This window comes from Rhinatrema bivittatum, unplaced genomic scaffold (genome assembly GCF_901001135.1).
Source record: "Rhinatrema bivittatum unplaced genomic scaffold, aRhiBiv1.1, whole genome shotgun sequence".
NCBI lineage: Eukaryota > Metazoa > Chordata > Amphibia > Gymnophiona > Rhinatrematidae > Rhinatrema > Rhinatrema bivittatum.
The window spans coordinates 17,112-43,459 of NW_021821112.1; the positions used below are offsets into that span (position 1 = coordinate 17,112).

The 26,348-nt window shown below is 54.6% G+C and overlaps 1 protein-coding gene across 1 annotated transcript; it reads left to right on the forward strand.

The window, feature by feature from the left end:
* The first annotated feature begins 1,561 nt into the window (after positions 1-1,561).
* LOC115082460 (nuclear factor of activated T-cells, cytoplasmic 4-like) lies at positions 1,562-26,061 on the forward strand. The gene is given in 13 exon segments (XM_029586689.1): positions 1,562-1,648; positions 14,362-14,747; positions 14,749-15,091; positions 15,093-15,340; positions 15,770-15,890; positions 15,892-15,933; positions 18,710-18,909; positions 19,582-19,754; positions 19,911-20,051; positions 20,660-20,715; positions 22,264-22,390; positions 22,736-23,782; positions 25,827-26,061. Coding segments are annotated over 13 exon segments (3,039 nt in total). The 3' UTR covers positions 25,895-26,061.
* Positions 26,062-26,348: the final 287 nt, after the last annotated feature.

A 26,348-nucleotide genomic window follows, 5' to 3' on the forward strand; every position in this document is an offset into this window, starting at 1 on the left:
TATTCCAGTACTGAGACCCTCACACACAGCTCTGCCAATGCACCTCACTCCTGCCCTGCAGCACCCCCTGCTGTTTCTAGAAATGACACGCAAAACGCAGATCGCCTTCTGCCCTCCCTTTACTTCCTCTCTCTTCGGCCTTCTCCTTCCTCTCTCTCGCCCCCTTCCCTCAGGTTCCGGTTCTCCCTAATTCTCACCCACTGTCCTCCTTTCACTGCTCATCTCGGGAACACTGAATAATATCGAGGTGCATGTCCCTGCCTGTAAGGGAGCCGACAGCCAGGACGGGGCCCCCGCTGCGAGATACCGGCTGGCAAGACGTCCAACGGGCCACGTACGACTCTGTCATAGCGCACAGAGCCACAGTCAATACAGCCGGATCAATAGACAGCAGGAGTCAAAATTCAGAAGGCAGAAAAAGCAATTCCAGCAAGCGGATCTGTGTTGAAGTGTCTAAATGTCCTGCAGGCAGTCACGGAACAAAGCATCCCAGCGCTCTCAGTACAATGTCTCCTGTCCCTGGGGTATTTTCTGCCAATCAGGTATCCTAGGAGCAGTCACAAATTATAAGAAGCAGTGCTCCCTATCCCAGTGCTCCATTCCTGGGGCAGAGATACAAGTCTTCCATGCGATGAAACTCTAATGCCATCTAGTGGACATCTGAAGTAATCCCTCTGAGGCTCTCTTCAAATCGTATATATATTTGCGGACTTAATGACAGAGCTGGGGATTAGAACTGAGGCACAGGGAGATAAAGTGACTCCTCCAGGGTCACACACAGAGAGTCAGTGACAGAGCCGGGGATTAGAGCTGAGGCACAGGGAGATAAAGTGACTCCTCCAGGGTCACACACAGAGAGTCAGTGACAGAGCCTGGGATTAGAGCTGAGGCACAGGGAGATAAAGTGACTCCCCTGAGGTCACACACATAAAGAGTCAGTGACAGAGCCGGGGATTAGAACTGAGGCACAGGGAGATAAAGTGACTCCCCTGAGGGCCAGGAGGGTGAGGAATCCATGAAACGGGGTAAAAACCTCACCCGTGCTGAGAGCAACAAGCAAACCTCTCCAGCTCGTTCCCGGTGGGCCTTGGGGTGTGCTGGGAACGGAGGGATGCCCACCGGGGGGGGGGGGGGGTGACGCGCCCTCAGATGGCAGAAGGGCGGGAGATGAGGGCGAGGAAGCGCACGGTGTGCAGCCCGGGCGAGTAGATCTTGCCCCCTCGGCACGGTGCAGGAATGTGCCGGAATGAATTCCGACAGCCTGGACGGGTTGTCAGGGTGGGGGAGGTCGAGGGGGGATTGGCGAAGCACAGAACTTGATAAGCAGATCCGGTGCACGGAGCTCCGAGTCGGGTGGGGACATCAAGTCTGCAGAACCCCCTCGTGGAAGGGGCATTGCCCGTGAGACAGGGTGGGTGCTCCTGATCTCCTGGAGCAGATGCATGGGTGACCCATGAGATGGGCCGGTGTCTCCTGGGGTCACCCACTCCTGTCTTTTGTAGGCCAGAAGATCCCTGACCTTTGGGGCTCCAGCTGATGGCGAACCACGGGGGACTCGACCATGCTCACACCCAGGCAGGAGCTGAAGAGCAAAGGCTCGGCTAAGAACTCCGAACTCACGGCCACCCGGGCTTCTCCGGCCACAGATGTATGTTCTGGGCTTTAATCAGATCTTGATAGGAGACTGGCGGGCCTCAGGAGGTTCCTGCCATAAATTCTCAGATGGGTACAAAAAGTGCTGCCATATTGTAGGATGCACAGCTGGCGAAGATGGCAACAGAGTTCGCCAAATCAACCCGACAACCTCAAAATGAATCCCCCCTGAAAGAAAGCAGCAGCAGCATCAAGATGCCAGCTTTGCACCACATTATCTCTCCGGCCCCCGAAGCAGGCATAGGATGCCGAAATGCTGACCGTGTGTGGCGGCTGCGCAGCGTCTTGATGAAACTATCTGAAGTCTGGCGAATCGTTAGTTCTAGGGACATGAAAAGGCCTGTGTTTAATAAGGCGAGCTTTACAAGAGTGACTTTAAACTGCTGCTATGTTCGTAATAATTGGAATATATATATATATATATATATAATATAATATAATAGCACACAATTTCACTTTTGTCACACAAGTTAAAAGCAAAAACGGTGTTTTGAACCGAGGAAACTTCCGCCCTTTGGTTGTTACCCGAGATAAAGGATACCGGACCACCAGAGTTTATTTACAAAAAAAAAGTTTTATTCCCCGTACGTGGGTTTGGTTGTTTTGCTAATAGAAGATGGTAACAGGCCAGCGTGCACCACTGCAAGAGACGGGTAAAGCAGCCTCCACAGAGTCTGCAGGTTGGGCTGCCCTCTCCTAGTGGGAGGCTCAGAACCCCCGCGGAGACTCTGTGCTTTCCCGGGCCCAGAAGAAATCTAGCAACCTTCTCTGGGTCCGGGCCAGACTCAGGACAGTCCAACTGGTGCCAGCGCATGCCAGCTGACAGGGACCGGGGCCTCCGCCGTTGACAGGGAGACTCCTAGGTATTGCAACGTCTCCCCCGCTCCAAGCTGGATGATAAAAATCTTTGGAGAGGAGTTCTCTGCTCCAGCGAGTGACAGTGCTGGGACAGGAGCATTGTGCTTAACAGCAAAGGTGGCAGCAGTAGCTGCTGCTGAGAGGATGCAGCGACAGGAGGTGCTGCTGTTGCTTCAGCTTTTGGGGTGCCAACCAGAAAGTCACAGATAACCTGCTTGAGGCTCCTTCTTCCCCATGGCCCAGGCTGTTCTTTTTATTGAGGTTTTTTGGCAATGGGGACTAGGATTGCAGCAGCCGCTACTGAAAAATAAAAGGGAGGTGAAGAATTGCTTAGAGGGTGACTTTTTTTTATTTATTAATAATTAAACATGTCAAATTAAAAATAACTGAAGTCTTAAATGAACTTTGCTTCAAAATCTAAAAGAGAGACTGCCCAGGGAGCGAGAAGTACAAAAAACTGGAATGAAACTTGCTTAGAAAAGCAGGCTCCTTGGCTGCTCCGGGAAGGCCTGCAGCAGGTGTCAGATTAGAGCTCAGCCGGGCTTCAGAGCTTGTGGCCGGGCTGAGCCCTCCCCCCTCCCAGGGCTCCAGGAGCCTCAGAGATTAAACAAAGAAAATAAAAAGGTAGGAGCTTGCTGCTCTTCTAAATTATAAAACTAAAATAAAATCAGAAAAGGCAATTTTGGGGGAAGGGTTGAAATTAAATAACTAAATCAAACAAAACAGCTGAAATAAAGCTCTTCCTTCAGCTCCAATGGGAGGCTAAAGAACAGAGCACGACAGAAGGTAAAACTGTAAAGCAAGTAATAAAGGAAATATGCCTTGGAATTAACCCTGCCTAAAACAAAACTCACCCTAAAAACCTGTCACCTGCCTGACTAAACCTTCCCCCTGAAACTAAGAAAAGTTTGTGAAAAGGGAGAGAGGCTGCAGTCAGTGTACAGGGGAAGGCAGGGGAGCTGCCTGCCCCTCAAACAAACATCAAATAAGAGACTAAAGACATGAAATAAACTCTGACTAAAAGCGAGGACTGGTGCCTCAACACAAACTGAACTAAAATACGTCAAAATTAGTAGGCTAAGGAAATAAAGGTTTTAGGTCACTGCCTCAGGAGCAGGATCTGCACACAGCCTCCCTCTAGCAGGTAAAGGCAGGTACGGCTCCACCTGTCCTAAAGATCTGCAGCCAATTCGCAGCCCCCAGCCGAGGTAGGTTCAGAGCAAGATTGTCCTGCCACAACGTTGGAAGAAGCAGAGACCACATGTCCCACAATGCACTGGGAGGTAAACCGAAAAAGCAGGGATGGACCCAAAGTAAAACGTAAAGGGTGGAATACAGCACGGACAGCTGAAGGAACGCAGGGAAGAGGTGGCCGGGATAAAAGCTGCACAACTTTTATTGCAAAAAAAAAAAAAAATTATAAGAGATAAAGTACAATTACAAAATAACAAAAAGAAGAAAAATCAGGAGTTAAGACCAAATCAAGGAAGCAAGAAAAATAAATCCTGGGTAATAAAAATCCAAGGTAGGAAGAATTAGGAATAAGAAATAACGGTAAGCGGCCTCAGACCTCATCGCAGCCGCTTTAAATGCAGTTCCCTTCCAAGCCTCTCCAGAACAGGAGGAAAAGCTAATGGCAAAAAAAAAAAGCAGTGAGCTGGGGCCTGGGAAGGAGAGGGTTAATGGGTCACGGGCCAGCCAATCGCAGCAGAGAGGGAGGAGGAGGGGAGGGGGGGGGGCCCATTCCAGGCCGGGCCAGGTCCCAGTAGGAAGGGCCGGGAGTGGAACCGCAGAAGAGAGGGGCGGGCGGGCGATGACATCACGACCACACTCGGGGGGGGGGGGGGGGGGGTTAAAATCCAGAGCCCTGTCATTCCTGTCTCTTTTTTTTTTATTATTCACAAATTTCCAAGGACGGAGGGGAGAGAGCGAGAAAGAGAGAAAGAAGAAGAGAGAAAGAAAAACGTGTGGAAAAGAGAGAGAGAGAGAGAGAGATGCCATCATGCTGAGGGAAGGTGTGGCGAGCCACTTTAAAGTTGTTCCTGTCCCGTGGCAGGAGGTTTCGTGCGGCGAGCGGGCACTCAGGCACACCGCAGCCTCGCCGAGTCCAGCTTGCGTTAACTTTCTGGGGCGAGCAGGAACGTTTAGGGAGGAGAGCACCTGACCCTCTCTCTCTCTCTCTCTCTCTCTCTCTCTCTCTCTTGTTCTGGATTTGTCCTGCAGTTGGGACGGGGGGTCCTCCTGGTTTTTTGTTTTGGTTTTTTTTTGGAGGGCAGGAGAGGGCAACGCTTCCTCACTGAGCCAGGATGGGAGCAGCCGGGGGTGAGGATGAGGAACTGGATTTCCGACTGATTTTCGGGGAGGACGAGAGGGAAAGCGCGCCACCGGAGCCGGGACTTCAGGGGCAGGGTAAGTTACGTGCGGAGTCCCCGTCCTGCCACACACGGGGCCACTCAGACGCACACACACACATGCACGGAGATGCGCGTATGTACAAATGGCACAGGCAGGCACCCAGCCGCACATGGAGACGTGCAGACGCCGATGAGCGTGGAGCTATGATAGGCGCAGACCTCGTTCCACACGCATAGTCCCAGGCGCGGGCATTCTCCCAGAAGCATCCCATGCAGACACGCGTACAGATGCACACGGACGTGTCCACCCCGGTCAGCTCGCTCGGGCATGCACCTTGCACACGGGCAGGAGCGCAGGACCCGTAGGCTGCGTGTCCGCCGACAGGGAACACACGCTGCAGACGGACGCGGCCCGATCACAGCTGACAGGGCCTGGGGGGGAGGGGGATAAGGGGGGCAGTTGTTGCTGGGTCTCCTTAAAGCCCATAGCTGTCTCGCCCCGCACATGTTCGCGGCGGGAGACTCAGCCGTCACAGCGCCTGGCGGGCTGGAAGGCTACGGAGTCCACGGCAAGCTGTCTCGTTTTCTGGACCCCGAGGAAGGAAGTGACCGTCCCAAGCTCCTCTCTCTGGCCTTACGTCCCTCTGTCCATCCATTCCCGTACGCCCTGTGCATGCACGGCTACAGATTAAGGGACTGCAGGCTGACGTTAGGGGCCTGAGGAAGTTTCTCTCCCTCTCCCTCTCCCCGCTCCCCTCCCCATCTCTTTCCCTTGGGCCCCTGTTTTCCATCTCCCTGCGTCTTTACGATGCCCGCCGCGAGCCAGGCAGGGAAGCCGTCCATGCTCGCGCACGCATCTCGTGCCACCAGGGCTTGGCGCGTCTCCGATGGGAAACAGATGGGCGCCGCCTGCCCCACGAATTCCCCAACCAGACTGTGTGTGACTGTGCGGCTCCCACTCCTGCCCTCTTGTCGGGCATCCTCTGTGGTCGGGGCAGGATTCAGGTGCGTTGGCCGAGGTACCCTGTGTAGGTGGGGGGGTGGGGGTCTCAGTACTGGAATAGCAGGGGGGGGCCGCTGCACCTCATCAGGACACGAGAGCGGGCCGGTCCAGACCCACGGCCTCGGATGCAGGGTTCGGGAGCGGAGCAGCAGTGGTGCGGCGGGGCGACCCGAAAAGCTGAGGAAATGTCTTGAGAGGCTTCCGAATCCGGAGAAAGGAAGAACAAACGGAGAGGCAAAGAATCTCAGCGCTGCGGGGAGGGTCCCTGAACTTCAGCCGGAAGAAGGCTGTGAGTCGAAACGCCAAAGAAACTTCAGCTGGGAAGTTACAGAGCAGGAAAAGCCGGAGCGGAGAATTTGTAATAGAGGAAGAAAAAAAAAAAAGAGAGCGCACGGCAACGAGGCTGAATCAAAGCAAGCAGGAGAAAGACAGCAAGGACAGTTATTTCCTTTAATGTACACAAGAGCGTTCCTGACTCAGACACTTTAAACAGAAGCTGAGAAACGGTTACAAGGCCTGCAGAGCTCCAGTGCGAGCCCGGCCAGAAATGCTCCTCCAAGCTTTGTGCAAACTCTTCCAGGCTGTATGAAGAGAGCAGAGGGGGCCAACGCGTCAGCTGCGGGCCGCAAGGAGAGGCCCCGCGCCCCGCAGATACCCCAGCACCCAGCCCTCAGGCTCCCCAGGCCAGAGAGAAGGGTGGGGGTGGGTAGGAGGGGTGCAGGCCTCCCATTGCTTGCCTGCACAGCTGGACGGAGGAGCTTCCAGACTTAAATACGGTGGCAGGATCCCGATTAAACGCGCCCCCCCCCCCCCCCGTGAGCCGCTCCGGGCAAGGCCTGCAGTTTCAGTTTCAGAAGGTCCGGTTACTTAGGTGAGTTTCGGTGGAAGCACCCGGAAGTCCGGCAGAGTACAACCCCGGGGGCTCGATAATGAAGCACTCGTGACGCGGAGAAAAACCTTTCCAGGCAAGACCGCGTCCTGCGGCCTTCTCGGTAACCCCGGCGAGGCGGCACTGAAGCTCGGGTGCAAGGGCACCCGTCTTGAAACCTGGCAGAGGACGTGGGGGAACCCCCTCGGCTTTGCATCCTGCCTCGTTACGGCACGTGCGGCGCCTCGCGGGTCACGGCAGAAGCTGCGCGCTCGGGCACCGCTCGCAAGCCACTTTCTGAAGCGGGGAACGCCTTCAGGGCCTGCCCGCAGAGAGGGCGCTGCCAGCAACCGGTACCTTCCCCACCCCCACCCCAGCCCGCCACGTTTCCGGAGACCCGTGGTGGGAGGAGCCCAGCGTGCCACCCCGTGCGCCCACAGGGGGGCCGGACGCCGCTGCAGTGGAGGGAGGGGGAGGATCCGGCTAGGGGTGAGCGAGCCGACGGCGCCATCCAGCACGAGGCGAGAAGACCGTCTTCCGCAGTGAAGAGAGAAGGAAAGCTCGCGCCACCATGCGGAAGCCCTCAGTGAGGAGGAGGAGGAGGGAGATGGGGGTCAAGACGGGAAGAGTCACTCCCGCTAAGACGGAGCTCCCGGACGGCTTTCCAGGGCTGCAGGGGAGCAGCAGGACGAATGGGGAGCAGGAGGGCTCGGCGCGCCCGGGGGGGGGAGCAGAGGCTGCCGGAGCGGCCGCTCTGGAAGGTGCGGATCCTGCCTCGTGGGACGCGGCGCCGATGGGGGAGGGGAGGAGGAAGAAGGCACGCCCAGGACCTTGGAGACACGATGGATAGCGCGAAAGACGCACGAAGGACGGGCTCTGATTGTGATATTCTAGTTAATAATTTAAGAGTATATGGTTAATAATACACGCGACCTGCAAACAGTCACAAAAAAAAAAAAAAGTTATTTACAGAGGTATTAGGCTCTAATGAGGGTCAAGTGAAAAAGAAAAACGTGACAGCTTAAAAGTAGTCCACGAGAGGCCACAGAAAAATTTACAGTGTTAAAGGTTTACTACTTATATTTTTTCATACTGGTTGAAACCATGCAAAAGATTTGGGGTCTAACGGATACTTCTCTTGAAACACCCCCTCCACCCCTACCCATCTCCCCCTTACCTCTCGCTCCTCTTTCCCATCCACTCCCATCACCCCCTCACTCATCTCCCTCACCCCTCAACCCCTCCTCCCCTTCCGTCCTGGCTGCTCTTACCTCTCACACCTCTACTTTCTCTCCCTCACCATTACCACAAGGGAAATCACTTAATTTTAAGCTCAGGTTGGCTGTGCATGCCGCATTTGTGGCCTCCTGCCTTGCCCATCATGCTCGCTGAGTGGCCCCTGCTGCCGATGCAGCCTGCTGATGCAGTGCACGACAGCCGACGTGTGTCTCTGGCCCCGCAGCATTCGCTCCCGAGCCACTGCCTGTGGCTCCGATGCAGACGAACTGCTCCCGCACACGTGTGGCCTGCCTTCACTGAAAATATTTGTCCATTATTGCCTGCAAGCATATTTTGGATGGATCGATTCTGATAACACTTGTTTGTCCAGGAAACATGAGGCTGCAGTACCAGCAGTGGCCTTAAGGTGTCACTATAGTCTATTCAAATAAAAGGATACTGCCACCTTGTGGCCACTGCTGGAGCGCACCTCCATGGAGAGAGTCCACGATATGCCACATAATCCAAAGTTCTAAGTGGTTTATGTTAAAAATATACATAGGTACAACAAAACTACATAGCACAATAGATTTAAGTCTTCTATATGTGTATAATGTGAGTAGGAGCATAGGAGGTGCATTAGCAGAGCTGTATGTGTGTGTGTATTGAGGGCAGGAATCTGGAATAGCAGGGGGTGGTGCAGAGCTGCACGGGGAGGGGGACAGGTTGCTGCAGATTTGAGTTTTCTCAGTGATGGGCTATAACCTTCGACATCGCCAGCGGCATTTCCTGTATCGTTAGGGAGTATGTCGGGGAGGGGCAGCTGGGGATATGACCCTGATCTGGAAAGTGTGAGGCTGTGTTTTGGTTTCGGACAGGAAGTGGCTGAGGTAAGGCCGGTGGAGATGGAATGTTGGCAGAGATAGGCTCGGGGAAATTTCCAGCTATTGAGGAATTTTTTTTTTAACAGTATCAGGGTCCCTAGAGCCAAACTTAGGCAAATTCTACCCATTAATTACTTTACCAGAAGGCCAGTCAAGTAGAATATACTCAGGATGGAATTAGAGACACTGTGTGGTATCAATATTAGAATAGCAGGGAGTTTTACAGGATAGGAGTGAGGTGCATGGGCAGAGCTGTGTGTGAGGGTCTCAGTACTGGAATAGCAGGGGGTGCTGCAGAGTAGGAGTGAGGTGCATTGGCAGAGCTGTGTGTGTGAGGGTCTCAGTACTGGAATAGCAGGGGGTGCTGCAGGGCAGGAGTGAGGTGCATGGGCAGAGCTGTGTGTGTGGGATCTCAGTACTGGAATAGCAGGGGGGTGCTGCAGGGCAGGAGTGAGGTGCATGGGCAGAGCTGTGTGTCAGGGTCTCAGTACTGGAATAGCAGGGGGTGCTGCAGGGCAGGAGTGAGGTGCATGGGCAGAGCTGTGTGTGTGGGATCTCAGTACTGGAATAGCAGGGGGTGCTGCAGGGCAGGAGTGAGGTGCATTGGCAGAGCTGTGTGTGAGGGTCTCAGTACTGGAGTAGCAGGGGGTGCTGCAGGGCAGGAGTGAGGTGCATGGGCAGAGCTGTGTGTGGTGGTCTCAGGTGTGGAATAGCAGGGGGTGCTGCAGGGCAGGAGTGAGGTGCATTGGCAGAGCTGTGTGTGAGGGTCTCAGTACTGGAATAGCAGGGGGTGCTGCAGGGCAGGAGTGAGGTGCATTGGCAGAGCTCTGTGTGGTGGTCTCAGTTGTGGAATAGCAGGGGGTGCTGCAGGGCAGGAGTGAGGTGCATTGGCAGAGCTGTGTGTGGGGGTCTCAGGTGTGGAATAGCAGGGGGTGCTGCAGGGCAGGAGTGAGGTGCATTGGCAGAGCTGTGTGTGAGGGTCTCAGTACTGGAATAGCAGGGGGTGCTGCAGGGCAGGAGTGAGGGGGCATTGGCAGAGCTGTGTGTGAGGGTCTCAGTAGTGGAATAGCAGGGGGTGCTGCAGGGCAGGAGTGAGGTGCATTGGCAGAGCTGTGTGTGTGAGGGTCTGAGTGCTGAAATACCAGGGGGTGCTGCAGGGCAGGAATGAGGTGCATTGGCAGAGCTGTGTGTGAGGGTCTCAGTACTGGAATAGCAGGGGGTGCTGCAGTGCAGGAGTGAGGTGCATTGGCAGAGCTGTGTGTGAGGGCCTCAGTTCTGGAATAGCAGGGGGGTGCTGCAGGGCAGGAGTGAGGTGCATTGGCAGAGCTGTGTGTGTGAGAGGTCTCAGTACTGGAATAGCAGGGGGTGCTGCAGGGCAGGCGTGAGGTGCATTGGCAGAGCTGTGTGTGAGGGTCTCAGTACTGGAATAGCAGGGGGTGCTGCAGGGCAGGAGTGAGGTGCACTGGCAGAGCTGTGTGTGAGGGTCTCAGTACTGGAATAGCAGGAGGTGCTGCAGGGCAGGCGTGAGGTGCATTGGCAGAGCTGTGTGTGAGGGTCTCAGTACTGGAATAGCAGGGGGTGCTGCAGGGCAGGAGTGAGGTGCATTGGCAGAGCTGTGTGTGAGGGTCTCAGTACTGGAATAGCAGGGGGTGCTGCAGGGCAGGAGTGAGGTGCATTGGCAGAGCTGTGTGTGAGGGTCTCAGTACTGGAATAGCAGGGGGTGCTGCAGGGCAGGAGTGAGGTGCATTGGCAGAGCTCTGTGTGGTGGTCTCAGGTGTGGAATAGCAGGGGGTGCTGCAGGGCAGGAGTGAGGTGCATTGGCAGAGCTGTGTGTGAGGGTCTCAGTACTGGAATAGCAGGGGGTGCTGCAGGGCAGGAGTGAGGTGCATTGGCAGAGCTGTGTGTGAGGGTCTCAGTACTGGAATAGCAGGGGGTGCTGCAGGGCAGGAGTGAGGTGCATTGGCAGAGCTGTGTGTGAGGGTCTCAGTACTGGAATAGCAGGGGATGCTGCAGGGCAGGAGTGAGGTGCATTGGCAGAGCTGTGTGTGGGGTGTCTCAGTACTGGAAGAGCAGGAGATGCTGCAGGGCAGGAGTGAGGGGCATTGGCAGAGCTGTGTGTGAGGGTCTCAGTTCTGGAATAGCAGGGGGTGCTGCAGGGCAGGAGTGAGGGGCACTGGCAGAGCTGTGTGTGAGGGTCTCAGTACTGGAATAGCAGGGGGTGCTGCAGGGCAGGAGTGAGATGCATTGGCAGAGCTGTGTGTGAGGGTCTCAGTACTGGAATAGCAGGAGATGCTGCAGGGCAGGAATGAGGTGCATTGGCAGAGCTGTGTGTGAGGGTCTCAGTACTGGAATAGCAGGGGGTGCTGCAGTGCAGGAGTGAGGTGCATTGGCAGAGCTGTGTGTGAGGGTCTCAGTACTGGAATAGCAGGGGGTGCTGCAGGGCAGGAGTGAGGTGCATTGGCAGAGCTGTGTGTGAGGGTCTCAGTACTGGAATAGCAGAGGGTGCTGCAGGGCAGGCGTGAGGTGCATTGGCAGAGCTGCGTGTGAGGGTCTCAGTACTGGAATAGCAGGAGATGCTGCAGGGCAGGAGTGAGGTGCATTGGCAGAGCTGTGTGTGTGTGTGTGAGGGTCTCAGTACTGGAATAGCAGGAGGTGCTGCAGGGCAGGAGTGAGGTGCATTGGCAGAGCTGTGTGTGAGGGTCTCAGTACTGGAATAGCAGGGGGTGCTGCAGGGCAGGAGTGAGGTGCATTGGCAGAGCTGTGTGTGAGGGTCTCAGTACTGGAATAGCAGGGGGTGCTGCAGGGCAGGAGTGAGGTGCATTGGCAGAGCTGTGTGTGAGGGTCTCAGTACTGGAATAGCAGGGGGTGCTGCAGGGCAGGAGTGAGGTGGCATTGGCAGAGCTCTGTGTGGGGGTCTCAGGTGTGGAATAGCAGGGGGTGCTGCAGGGCAGGAGTGAGGTGCATTGGCAGAGCTGTGTGTGAGGGTCTCAGTACTGGAATAGCAGAGGGTGCTGCAGGGCAGGCGTGAGGTGCATTGGCAGAGCTGCGTGTGAGGGTCTCAGTACTGGAATAGCAGGGGGGTGCTGCAGGGCAGGAGGGAGGTGCATTGGCAGAGCTGTGTGTGTGTGTGTGAGGGTCTCAGTACTGGAATAGCAGGAGGTGCTGCAGGGCAGGAGTCAGGTGCATTGGCAGAGCTGTGTGTGAGGGTCTCAGTACTGGAATAGCAGGGGGTGCTGCAGGGCAGGAGTGAGGTGCATGGGCAGAGCTGTGTGTGAGGGTCTCAGTACTGGAATAGCAGGGGGTGCTGCAGGGCAGGAGTGAGGTGCATGGGCAGAGCTGTGTGTGAGGGTCTCAGTACTGGAATAGCAGGGGGTGCTGCAGGGCAGGAGTGAGGTGCATTGGCAGAGCTGTGTGTGAGGGTCTCAGTACTGGAATAGCAGGGGGTGCTGCAGGGCAGGAGTGAGGTGCATTGGCAGAGCTGTGTGGGAGGGTCTCAGTACTGGAATAGCAGGGGGTGCTGCAGGGCAGGAGTGAGGTGCATTGGCAGAGCTGTGTGTGAGGGTCTCAGTACTGGAAGAGCAGGAGATGCTGCAGGGCAGGAGTGAGGTGCATTGGCAGAGCTGTGTGTGAGGGTCTCAGTACTGGAATAGCAGGGGGTGCTGCAGGGCAGGAGTGAGGTGCATTGGCAGAGCTGTGTGTGAGGGTCTCAGTACTGGAATAGCAGGGGGTGCTGCAGGGCAGGAGTGAGGTGCATTGGCAGAGCTGTGTGTGAGGGTCTCAGTACTGGAAGAGCAGGAGATGCTGCAGGGCAGGAGTGAGGTGCATTGGCAGAGCTGTGTGTGAGGGTCTCAGTACTGGAATAGCAGGGGATGCTGCAGGGCAGGCGTGAGGTGCCTTCTGGCTCATATAGGAATGTATGCATTTCCCCTCTTAGTTATTTTGATCGCCTTTCTCTTCCATAATACAGGAGAAAGGGGGGATGTGTCTTTCACCTCACTCACACAATGTGGGGTATAATTCCCACTGGGAGCCACATAGCGGGCTAATAATCTCCTGCCTCTTCCTGTCTGCCACTCCTTCGCCTCAATGTCTGTGTTAAGCGGCTGTAAATGTATCCAGCCCTCACCAGTACCAGGGTCCCACATTCCTACAGTGCCCCCCAATACTCTGCCTGCATGTGGGGGCCGCACTGCCATAGATATCTTCCTCGTAAATCTCTGGCCCTCTCATTCTCTTTATTTTTTTTTCCCCTCTGCTTCTCTCTCTCTCTCTCTCTCCTTCTGAGCTCGGGCCTTTTTTTTCTTTTTTTTTTCATTTACCCTTTTTGTTTAGAATATTTTGGGTATTATTATTTAGATTTTCCAACATACGTTTTGACTTAGGCCCTAGGCCTTTGGCAGGGAGGGTTGCCAGGGTAACGGAGCTCCTTGCGCCGGGAGAATGTCGTGTGTTCTGGCCTGGTGGGTGGTGGTGGGGGCCTTGGTAAGAGAGATGGGAAGTTAATTGACTCCATGTGTTATGTCTTTTCTCAGCGTAAGGAAGCAAAGTCAGCATCCACGCCACCCCGCCCCGCACCTTACCCTCCAGCACGAGCAGGGAGGGTTCACGTTAAGCCTGGCCGACTTGGGGGGGGGGGGGGGGGGGGTGAAACTTGGCCGGTTGCGATTTCTAATTTCAGCCCTGCAGGACGGGCCCCCCTGAGGAGAGACGCAGCCGCGGTGAAAGAGGCCAAGCACGAGGGCTCCCTGATGAGAGCCAGGCGAGGGGAGGGTGAGAAAGAGGAGCCAGAGGCATCCGGGATGATGACTCCCTGATGAGAGTCGGACGGTAAAAGAACTACCGGTAGACGCTGTGCACGACGGCTCCCTGATGAGAGACAGGTCGGGGAGGGGGGGGAGGGAGGGGGTGCGGAGTGGCAGACACGGGCTCTCTCCACACACACACACACGCCCCCCCCTCCCCCGCCCCTTGCCCCCAAACATCAAGAGGATCCCCACAACCAGTCCTCCCGTAAGCCTAAGCGATTCAGGGCCAATGGGAACTTCCTTAGAGCTGTGGCCCCTGTCGGGGGGGGGGGGGGCCCCCAGCAGCAGTGGGAGCCTCCTCACAGCCCTCTCGGCCCACTGTTTGCCAGAGAGGAAATTAGATGGCCTGCGTTTCCTCCCCTGGCTAGCGATTTATCCAATACCTCCCATCTGCAACCTTTCCGCAGGAAAACACATTAATGCCTCATATTAATTACTGTCTCCCTGGGCAACGAACGTATCGCTGGTACTGCGTGCCGAAAGAGGCAGCAGGTCTGGAGGGGGCCAGGGCGTGCAGTCTCCAGCCAGTCAAAGGGGAGCTCGGGCCGGAGGAAGGCAGTATGGGCGGCCGGGGCGGGGAGGGCCACGCCTGCAAGGGTTAGAAGGTCCCGGGATGGTGCGGGAGAAGGATTCAGCAAATGCCACCGCACTAAAGCCTTCCCCATCCACGAGAGAGAGCTTTCTGTCAGCCCCGTGCCCTTCTTAATCTCTCTCGCAGACCTGGAGCCGGATGAGCTCTCCCCCTGCTGCAGATGGCCAGCCGACAGACCTCCCCCCCTCCACCTTCGCCGCTCACCAGCCCCTGGGCATCCCCCGACCCCGGCCTGGGCTACCGGGCTGGCATGCACTCTCCCCGCCCCCGCGCCCGGCCCCCGCAGCGGACCTCAACGACACCTACGAGAGGCAGCCGGCCCGCTACGTGCAACTGGGCGGGGGCTCCCGCATCCTGGAGTGCCCCAGCATTCAGATCACACACCATCTCCCCCGCAGGAGGAGGGCGTCTACGCCAACGGCTGGGACCCCCGGGCCCCCCCCGGGACCACACCTCTACCTGCCCCTGGACCCCTACAGCTACCGGGAGGCCCTGATGAGCCCCAGCCCCGCCCAGCAGCCACTCCTCCTTCAGCTTCTTCTCCTCCGAGGCCTCCTCCTGCGACTCCCTCCAGCAGATGTGCGAGGATTTGGACTCCGAGCTCAACGAGGCGGCCTCCCGCTGCTCCCTGGGTTCCCCCGCCGGATCCCCGCAGCCCTGGGGCGAGCAGTGGCCCCGCAGCCCTTCCCTCTCACCCTGCCCCCTCTCCGCGGGAGGACCCCTGGCCTGGCCGGGCCTCCCGCTCCCCTTCGCCCTGCGGGAAGAGGAGGCGATCCGTTTCCGAACTGCGAGCCGCCTCCCCGGCGCCGCACTCTGGGAGGGGAGATGGTGGAACGGCGGAGGAAGGCTCCCCCGTCGAGAGGGACCCCGCCTGCACCCTTCCCCCGTCAGCGGAGCCGGACAACATCCCGCAGAAGGCCAGGAAGACCTCCACGGAGCAGACGGTGGCCCTGGTGCGACAGGAGGAGGCTGCCGGGGGCGGAGAGGACACGGCCGGCGCTTACCCCCCCTTCCGGAAGGAAAACGGCACCATGGATTACCTGGCAGTGCCCTCTCCCCTTGCCTGGACGAAGGCTAGAATCGGGGGTCACATCCCCATCTTCAGGTGATGTTTCTTCATTTCACGTCTTACCCCCTGCCTTAACGCCTCCTCCCAGAGTCTGTTCCACTTCTGCTCTCCCTCTGCCTTTCCACCTTTACTCTCATTGTATGTTAAGGTATCATTTCTCCTGGGGGTTTGTGTTTTTTTTCCCCCTCTATAACAGGCTTGATGTCTCTGCTTACATTTCGCAGACCACACATCTTCTATGTATACACAGAGTTGTCAGGGAGACCAACCCACCCCCTTGAATCGAGAGACCAGATCATACCCTGCTGACTCTTTCGCAGCTGTGCGTGTGTTTGTGGTTTTGGTGGTGGGGGTGGGGGTGGGAGGAATGCTCGGGTACTGTAATAGCAGGACATGCTGTGGGGGCAATACTGAGGTGCACTGACAGCTGTTGTGTGTCTCCTCCTCACCCTGTCTCCTGCTCAGGTCATCGGCCTTGCCCCCTTTGGACTGGCCACTCCCTAGTCAGTATGAACAGTATGAGTTGAAGGTGGATGTCCAGCCACGCACACATCACAGGGCCCATTATGAAACCGAAGGCAGCCGGGGGGGCCGTGAAAGCTTCCCCGGGGGGTCATCCCATAGTCAAGGTAAGGACAGCCCTCCTTCAGTTACGCTGAGAAAGACTTACTCTATCAACGCAACCAGTCAAAACGACTCGGCCAACCAACTTCAGACTAGGGTCATCAGATGGCTGTGTCATCAGAAACGACACTCCCACCCCATTCAGTGTACTTTTGGACTAGTAGTCCTGTCTTTCTAAGATAAACTATAACTACAAATGCCACAGGTGCAAGAGATACAGTGGGGCAAAGCCAGGACTGTCTCAGCCAATCCCCCATGACCTGGAACTCTATGTTGACCCTACTGAAAGCCCTTCTGACAGTAGGCCCAGGGCTTGCTCAGACTGAAATGAGAGAATTATTCTGTCACATCAAAATATCTTTCTTGGTTTATGAGCTGTTCGGTACATGCAGTGGATGTGGTGGCGGTGGCAGCCATTTTGTTTCCCCCCATGAGATCATCAATGACACACTTCCTCATGTCACATTTCATTCTTGCTCAGAAGCTGTTAACATGTCACGAGAGTGCAACACGGAGGGGAAAACTTGTTGGGATTATGCTGAAGTAAGATGTGGTGCATGTATGTCATCAATGACATCACTGGTATACAAAATGGCTGCCAGACCACACACAAAGTCTGCTCCTTTCCTCTCCTCCTCTCTCTTCATATTTTTCGTCCCCACCATTCTTCCGTCTGTTGTTTTCCTCTGGCTTTGCTTTCTCGCTCGCCAAGCCCCTAGAGCTGTCGAGCTGGAAGAAAACCTTGTGCCTGGCCTGGTTTCTCTCCGGCACCCCCTCTTCCAGATGCATTTTAGTACCTGAATGCTGCTGGAAGCCTCAGGGGCTACAGGTTTCACAAGGCACCGGGATAGTACACGTCCCCACATCGACTTCTTCTCCTCAGACTTCCTGCCTCTCACCCCCCCCCCCAAGGGATGTATGAGGGGCGTTTTGGGCCCCCTTTGCTCTCATTACTGTTCACTCTTGCCCTTAATCTAACCTCCTCTAGACTTGCCCCCCCCGGGCGATTGTCCCATCCACTCCCCCACCTTATTCTCTCGCCACGCCTCACCCCTTTCCTGGCATCGCATAGCCGCTCCCCTCCACTCTGCCCACTGCAGATGAAATCCAGCTGGGGGCTGAGTCCTGCGGAGCGAGCTCCAGCCCTGGCCTTTCCCACGCTCTCGCCCCTCTCTCTGTCCTCACTCAGTCTGCCTGTCTCTCTCTTTATCCATCTATGCTTTCTGGTGTCTTTGTTTGCCTCACTCTGTCTCCTTCTCTGTTTCCCTCTGCTCCTCTCCAGCTTTTTGTGTGCGTTCTCCATCTCGTGCCCTTCTCTTTTTCTCCGACGGCCGTGAACGAGACTGTCTCTGGTTTGCCTGGAGGGTTCTCTTGCCGTTCTCTGGGCGAGGTGGATGCTTTCCCATCTCCGTGAGTGAGGTCAAAATGTACCCTTGCAGGTCTCTGTGCTATTTTTTACTCTGCGTTTGGGAGACAGTGGGGAGAATGCATTTACCACCTGTGCCCCAGTGACCTGTACCACTGGCCCAATCTCCCACCACCGCTGCTTCCAGAGACTTCTTCACAAGGGTCTCCTGCCTCAGCACTCTATCATGCGCCCTCTTAATCTGTCTCTCTCTCTCTGGACATGTGTAGGCTCTGTGTCTGTCTCTCTCTCTCTCTGGACATGTGTAGGGTCTGTGTCTCTCTCTCTCTCTCTCTCTCTCTCTCTCTCTCTCTGGACATGTGTAGGGTCTGTGTCTGTATCTCTCTCTCTCTGGACATGTGTAGGGTCTGTGTCTGTCTCTCTCTCTCTCTCTGGACATGTGTAGGCTCTGTGTCTGTCTCTCTCTCTCTCTCTGGACATGTGTAGGGTCTGTGTCTGTCTCTTTCTCTCTCTGGACATGTGTAGGGTCTGTGTCTCTCTCTCTGGACATGTGTAGGGTCTGTGTCTGTCTCTCTCTCTCTCTCTGTACATGTGTAGGCTCTGTGTCTGTCTCTCTCTCTCTCTGGACATGTGTAGGGTCTGTGTCTGTCCTCTCTCTCTCTCTGGACATGTGTAGGGTCTGGTGTCTGTCTCTCTGTCTCTCTCTCTGCTTTCCCATCCAGGATCAGAGGAAATGGAAGAGCCTAGGCTGTCTCATTACTCCTCTCTGTTCTCCAGTGATGCCCACACCTACCCTCTCACCATGCGTGAACACTGTCTTCTGGGAACGGGAGCCACTTGGGAAGAGGGTAGAAGTCTCCTTAACCTTTAGTCATACAATAAAAATAAAATAAAGATGTTTTATGCATCAGAAAGCATAGCGAGAACTAATGTCCCATTCCAGAGGCAGAAGCAGGAAGTAATGACGGTTTAAGGATGTGGGGAAGGAACAATTACATGGCTCGGATTATTTACTTATGAATATGAGTACAGCGAGCTCAAGGCCGGGATACCCCCCAGGTGCGATGGGGGCACCCTTAATCTGTCCCCGGCAGGAACCCAATCCAGGATTAAGCCCTGCTGGGAAGGGACTTGACCTGTGTGGTCAAGCTCCAGGTCATCAAGGGCAAAACTGAGCCAACTTGGTTTTACTACTCCCCCCATTTATGCAGTGGGCACAAAAACCAGGACTGGTCAGGCCTAGCAACACAGCCACTGTGCCGAGATGACCACCTCAATCCATCGAAGACAGTGAGAATTTTTTTTTGGGGGGGGGGAGGGGGGGGAAAATGGGGATGAGAGGTAAGGGCTAGGCTCCAGTGACCCTGTAGTTTGGGGGGAGGTTCACTGCCCCCTCTCCCGTTTGTGTCTTCCAGCTGACGGGGTACAGCGAGAAGCCGCTGACCCTCCAGATGTTCATCGGCACAGCAGACGAGAGGAACCTGCGGCCGCACGCCTTCTACCAGGTCCACCGCATCACCGGGAAGATGGTGTCCACCTCCAGCTACGAGGTGGTGACCGGCGGCACCAAGGTCCTGGAGATGTCTCTGCTCCCCGAGAACGGCATGGCATCAAAGTAAACAGGGACACAGGAAGGGAGGGTAGTCCAGTTCGAGGGGGGGGGGGGGGGAAGCGAGTTCCAGGTCTTTGAAGAGATGGATAAATCATCATCAAGCTTTATTGTGCCTTTCTTGTGTCGTAGGAAGAGGCATTTGGTTAGAATATCTGTACGTTTTCCTTTCAGGAGCGGAGGTTTGGTTGTAATGCCTGGGCATTTATCAGGTGCTTAATTATAATACTTTATGTGGCCATAAGGGAGGGATTTTGTTGCCGTACCTATTTGCTATGTTTTCAAGTGACGAGTGTTTGATTGTAGTGTCTGAGCATTCACCATGCAGAGATAGGCAACTTATATACTGCCTGTGCATTGTCCGTTCAAAGACAGCCATTTGAACATAATATCCTGGGCGTCATCCCATCAAAAGTAGTTGCTGGGTTGCATTATAATTTTCTATAAATCGGCATTTGATTGTGATGTCTGTTCATCGTGCTCTCGGTGTCAAGGCATTTGATTATCGTGCCTGAACATTATCCTCCCGGAAAGGAAGGCCTTTGGTCGCAATGCCTGTGAATTATCCCTTCAGAAATAAGCATTTAATCGCAATACTTGGTATCGTCACTTGCCCGTGCATTGTCTTTTTTTTTGTGGAGATATTTGATTGTGGTTTCCTGTGCATTACCCTTCCAGCATTGACTGCGCAGGGATCCTGAAGCTACGGAATTCGGACATCGAGCTGCGAAAGGGCGAGACGGACATCGGACGCAAGAACACGCGGGTGAGGCTGGTCTTCCGCGTACACGTGCCCCAGGGCAGTGGGAAGGTGCTGTCTCTACAGGTGGCCTCCATCCCCATTGAGTGCTGTGAGTATTCCCGTACATGACACCGGCGACCTCAACCTGGCCCTGGCAACCTTGAACCGTCTGGCCATCCGATATCTTTTTCCACGTGTCTTTGGTTTCTCCTTACTGTCTTATTTTTTTTTCTTTCCTCTTCCTTCGGTGCTGCGGGTTCTGTAGCTCAACGTTCAGCACAGGAACTTCCCCAGATCGAGAGCTATAACATCACAGCATGTTCGGTCAATGGGAGAGAAGAGATGGTTCTCTCTGGCTTGAATTTCCTTCCGGAGTCAAAGGTCATCTTCCTGGAGAAAGGCCCAGGTAAATTATGCTTTTCTGATGATTAGTTGAGTAGTTGGTTGACACATAGGTCAATGGTTGGTTAATGGGTTAGTTGATTGGTTAATGGGTTGACTGACCGAAGGACTGATTGGCTGGTTAATTGGTTTATAATATTGCACTGATGCCATCATCATGGATTAATGGTTATTTTAAAGAGCTAACTGGTTTATGGATGCTGGCCAGGAGAAAAAAAAAGAGAGCTGTGGTGGTTACAGGGTTTGGGTGTTGGTAGGGAGAAAAGAAGAGAGAGCGGTATTAGAGGCTGCTGGGGTAAGAGATTTCTGGCTGGAAGGGTTATGGACAGAGCAGCAGCCATGAACAGAATTTGGGGCTTCAGTTGCTTTGATGTTGCATCCAAAGATCGAGTCTGTTAAAATTACCATATAACCGCAGAATCACAGGAAAGTAGGAGTCCTGATCAGTGGAAAGATAAGAGGGATGACTTGGGCAGTTGAGAGCTGGGGGAATGTATTATTTGGCTGCAGATTCTCTCCATCATGGATGGATTTGTTGTCTTTTGGATTAACGGCGAGATCCGTTGACGCACCAGAGGTTGATGGAAAGTGCATTGTACTTTACCTCCACAGATGGGAAGCTGCAGTGGGAGGAGGAGGCAGAGGTGAACAGGCAGAAGAGCAACGAGGTAAAAGGAAGCTAATTCCGGCCTAGTTTAGGAACTCTCTCCCACAAACCAACATTTGGCATCACAGTTTCAGCGTGCTCCAAGGAATGTTTCTGATCAGTTCACTCAAACTCTTCCTCTTATCTGAATGAGGAAAGCAAGTAAACTATTCACAGATGTTTTTTCCTGTCTCTCTCCTTCCGACTTGCAGGTGTGAATCTTCCACACCACCTTGTCTCCTACGTTCTCCTCTCCGTCTATGGCCATCTCTCTCTCTTGTTTTACTCTGACTGTAAATGTCTTTCTTTCTCTCTTGCTACGTCTTAGCCCATTCTACTCATTTTTCCAAAGCAAGGCAGAAAAGAATCCTCAGACTTTTAAGTCAGGCCTAAGTCCTCCAAACTAAACTCTGTCTGCCCCAGAACATAAAAAAAATTACACAAAATTAAAGGCAGACACTGTTTGATATACCTTAAAGTATATGCTTATGTTATTTCTAATCATATCCCAGAGAGAGGTTAAATCCAAACCCCTAATCGGACTCAGGCCCCCTCGGCAAATGAAAATAAGAAGGCGGTTTAGAGACTGCGAATCAAGAGGGGAAGAGAAGATTGAAGGGGAACTGCCTGAAACCTATCGGGAATAGTCTGTTACATGGAAGGCAGCACCAATTTTAACCCGGAGAGAAGTGTTTACAAAGATATTTAGGCGACATTTTAATCTCCAGAGCAGTTGGCCTGGAGAGGAGGCCATTTTGTTTTCTGTTGATGTCACTGTTGACACATGTCCTCTCTCACGTCGGATCGGGCCAGGGAGACGGGCAGCGTTTTGGTCTCGCGTTGGCATTCCGCTTGCTTACGTGGGAGGCTGCAAATGTGTCGCAGCTGTGCGCAGCAGTTCAAAAAGAAAAGAAAATTGAGCAGAGTGCCATTAGGTCACTGGGCTTAAGCTGAAGTTGAAACACGATGTGCGTATGTGTGTCATCCATGACATCAGGAGGCGGTCTTCAGCTTAGCCAGACCGAGCGCACATCTGCAAAAGATTTACATTTCTTCAAAGGCGGGCAGCAAAGGAATGGGAGAATGAAAACAAACAAACCTGGTATTTGACTGGGTTTGTCCAGAAAGGAGAAGGGGGGGATCCCATTTCCTCTGCATTTCATGGGCTGCAGTGCCACCTAGTGGCTGCCGAAACTTTCGTGACTTGGCTTTTGATGCTGTTTACAGCCCTTGGAAGGGGAAGCGAAGGGAGGGCTTGGCCGATGCTCTGCAGAGATACCTTGTGGCCAGACTTAGGGTCCATGTTGGCTGAGTTCCAGGGTTTATGGCCTCTGGCCGAGCTGAGCTGGGCATGGGATAGGGGAAGCTGTCGGTGGCAGAGCCCACTAGAGCTGATTCCAAGTGAGCTGGAAGCCCGGAACGGAGCAGGAAGGTACTGTCAGGCCATAGAGAGGGGGGGGGGGAAAACAATGTTCACCGCCGGTCCCCCTTTGTCGTCCCCTCCGTCCATGACTCTCACTCTCTCTGTCTGTACAGTGACGGTCTCTCTCTCTCTCTCTTTCCCTCTCAGCACGTGCTGTCCCTGGAAGTTCCAGAATACGGGAACAGGAGGATCCCCAGGCCTCTGCAGGTGCACTTCTACGTATCCAACGGCCGGCGCAAAAGGAGCCCCATGCAAACCTTCAAATACCTCCCTGGTGAGAGACGCATCCATGCGAGACGAGTCATGCTGCATAACTTCCTATTCAGGACAAAACTTCTGTTCCCCTACCCAAATTACACCGAATAACTTTAAATTAAGGATTAAAATGCCGGCACCCTCAGTCCCTCATACGTTAAGCTTATGCTGTATAACTAATATTATGATAAAAGCCATGCTTCCCTCGCTATACCTCATACACCTGTTATACTACATACATAACCCTATAGTAAGGATAAAACGCCCACCTTCTCACTGTACCTCATACACAAGTTATAATGTATGATTTTATGCTAAAGATAATTGCCTGGCATTAATTATAGTTTAATATTCTTCATTACAGTTATTTTTAAGGAAGAACCAAGTCATGAAGTCTCCGTCAGTCCCTTTTCCTCCCTGCCGTTCTCCCCTCCCTGCCTCTTCCCTCTCCCCCAGCCTGAAGCTGGGCCCTTTGAGTGTACAAGCCCTGAGATGGACCTCTCCCCCTCGTACACCCACCTGTCTCCAGTCCCTCCCCACTGTCACAAATTCTGCGACCTGCCGACTGACGAACCCTACTACTCGCTGCGCTCTCATGGTGCGGAGAGCCCAGGGCAGGGCTTCCCGGCGCCCCCAGAGTGCCACGGGCCGTACAGCGGGGGCTTCTCGGAAGCCACGCCCGTGGGCTTTGAGTGTCCCCCCGCCTATTCGGAAAACAGCAACGGCCTGGTGGGGGGCCACCTGGCAGTGCCCGCCAGGCACAGCTCCCACGCGGCGCCGCCAGGCTCACCTCACCTGCCCCCCCCTCCTCCTCACGTGGAGGCGCTGCCCCCCAGCCCCGTGCCCTGGTCCCCGCAGCCCCCTGCCTACCAGGCCAGCCGTTTGGGCTACTCTGGTGCGCCGCAACCTTTCAGCCACTCCGCCACTTTGTCTCCGCACCGCGGTGTCTCCCCCGCGAGCGGTGAGCGCGAGGAGAGGCCGCGGGAGAATGAGGAGGAGGGGGGCCGATCCGGCGCTACGTGCCCACGGGGGTGCCGCCCCGCCCTGCCGAATTGGTGCCTGCCTCGTGCTCGTTTCCCACCCCCTCAGCTGAATCTCCCCCGGGGCTTTCTGCCCCCGGATTCCCCGCACCCCTGCCGCGTCCTGTCCACGCCAACGTCCAACCCTCCTCTGCCAGCGAGCCCCGCGTTCCCCGCCCCGCCTGCGGACTTCCAGCCCTTGCCACAGCCCACGGTGGGGAGGGGTGGCGTGCAGGGTCTACATCAGGGGGTCAAGAATGGGGCCGGGTTAGAACTTGGCACCTCCGCTGACCAGGCCACCAATGCAGGAGAGGGACGTGGGGGTCCGACCCCGGCTGCTTACAGCGACCCCTTCCATGGAGCTCCGGTCGAGGGGATAACGCTGGAGGAAGGTATGAGAAACCAAAAAAAAAACAACCCAAACTGCAGAGAGTGTGGCTCATAGGAGCATAACTGAGGCTTAGATAGGGTGTGGAAATGAGGAGGATGGGAGGATCAGAGGTGAAGAATACATTTACTGCATGAAATCGTTAAATTCTTTCCATGCATTGCAGCCCCACTGTCTGTGTATCACTAATTCCCTCTGCCCCAGGGCAACTGGTATTCCCTTCTGGCTTCAGCGAGAAAAGGAACTCACTTTCTGATTACTCTGCCTCGCTCTTTTCTCTCTTCTGCCCAGACGGTGGACGTCGTAGAAACGTGAAGCACGACGGCAGATAAAGGCACTGCTGCCCGTGCAATCTGCCCAGCCTCGCCTCCCTCGCAGTCCCCTTCTCCCTCAGAGATCCCCTGTGCTTCTCCCATGCCCCCTTGAACGCGGGCACTGTTTCCCCCACTGCCAACACCGCCCCCCACTGGGAAAGTGTTCCAGGCGTCCACCACCCTCTCCGTAAAGAAGTATTTCCCCAGATTACTCCGGAGTTTACCCCCCTTCACCCTCATCTCATGAACCCCCTCCTTTCCACTGAAAGAGGCTCGTCTCCTGTGTATTTAATCCCTGGATGTGCGTAAATGTCTCTATATCATCTCCCCTTTCCCGCCTTTCCGCTCGGGTACACATGTTTAAATCTCTGTCTGTGCCCATGTGCTTTATGGCGAAGACCAAGGACCATTTTGGTAGCCAAATGAGGTCTCACCAAAGACTTATACAGAGGCAAAATCACCTCCCCTTACCTACTGGCTATTCCTCACTCCTGTGCACCCAAGCATCCTTCCGGTTTTTGCCGTCACCTTATCTACCTGTTTGGCCACCTTAAGATCACGCACAGATCCCGCTCCGGTTTTGTGCACAGAAGAAGTTCACCCCCCTGCGCTATATCACTCCCTTGGGTTTTTATCCCCCAAATATCATGTTTTCCACACCTTCCAGGGTGTCAACCCGGTTGCAGATTGTGGTATCATCCACAAAAAAAGCAAAGCAAACCTTTCCTGATAGCCCTTAGGAAGACCCCTTGCTCGGAGTGAATCCCATTTAGCACTACCCCTTGTCGACTCCTACTCAACCGGTTTCCTAACCCAGTCGGTCACTTTACGGCCCACACCAAGGGTGCTCGGTTTGTTTATCACGTGGCCTACGTAGTGCCAAAAGGCCTTACTGACATCAAAGTACGCCATATCCAGCACTCTCCCCTGATCCAACTTGCTGATCACCTAGATGTTGACTAGGTTTTGTCTGACAGACCTACCACTGGTAAAACAAAGAAAAGAATACCATGCTGCCTCTGATCCTGTACGTCACTGGATTCCAGAAACCCGCACCGTCCTCTGTTTTAGCAGCGACTCCATTAATTTTCTCACCACTGAGGTCAGGCTGACCGGCCTCTAGTTCCCAGCCTCCTGGTTCCTTCCAGTCTTCATGAACAGGAACCACACACCGGCCTGTCTTCCATCCTCGGGGACCACCCCCGAGCCTAAAGAAGCATCGAAAAGGTCCCGCTAGCAGGGCTACCCACAACCTCTCTGACTTCCCTGAATACCATCCGGCCCCGTGGCTTTACCCACGTTCAGGTTTGCCAGCTCCTCGAGAGCAGAGTCTTTTTAGAATTGATTGAGGTCTATGTCACTTCCATTCCTATATGTGGCAGTTTTTCCCTGTCCCCTAATCGTTTCTTAGTGCTTTTTAACTTCTGTAAAAAGTTGGGCGGGGACAAAATATATTCACCGGTCGGGTCGAAAGTTGGGCTGGCAAAGGTGGAATGTGGGCTTGGGTGAGGCTCTTTTTATAAGGAGTCAAAACTGAAAAGCCTCGAAGATTCACCCGTAACCCGTGGCTTCCTGCCTTCTTTCTTGCTTCATTTTGATTTGTTGATTTGTGTCTCGTTCATCCTTTTGTTGTGAGTTCATGGATTATTTCTTAAGCAGGGAGACTCCTGAAGGGAGTGAGGCTGTTGTAATTCATTTTCACACACACCCCTCCCCCTTTTTCCCCCCCTATAGTGAGTGAAATCATCGACAGGGACCTGGGGGAGTTCCCGGAGACACAGCCCCTGGAGAAGCTGACGTAGGACCCACCCCGAACCGATTCTGGCCTCCGCTCCTCCCAAGAAGGACGACCCCCTCCCCAAGTGCCACTGTCAGCTGCGACTGCCGGAGCTTTCTGCATCCTCTGCCCTCCTTGTCTGCAGCTGCCTCTCTCGCCCCCCTCTCTGAGGATGTGGCAGGGTGGGCATGGGGGGGAGGGGGAGTCTGTCTGTCCTGCACTGTCCCCAACCTCAAAAAGAGAGGTTCAGAAAAGATCACGGAAATAGGGTTAAGAGAAAGAGAGAAGCAGTTCCCAAAAGAAGCAGAGATTTAGAGAGAAGCAGAGAGAGAGAGAGCAGAGGTGAGAAAAAGGGGGAAGAGAGAGGCAGAGAGACGGGGAAGGAGGTGGGAGAAGCGGGGAGGGATAGAGATGAGGAGAGCATCGAGAAAGCGGGAGGGAGAGGGAGGCAAATTAATGAAAAGAGTGGGGGAGAGAGA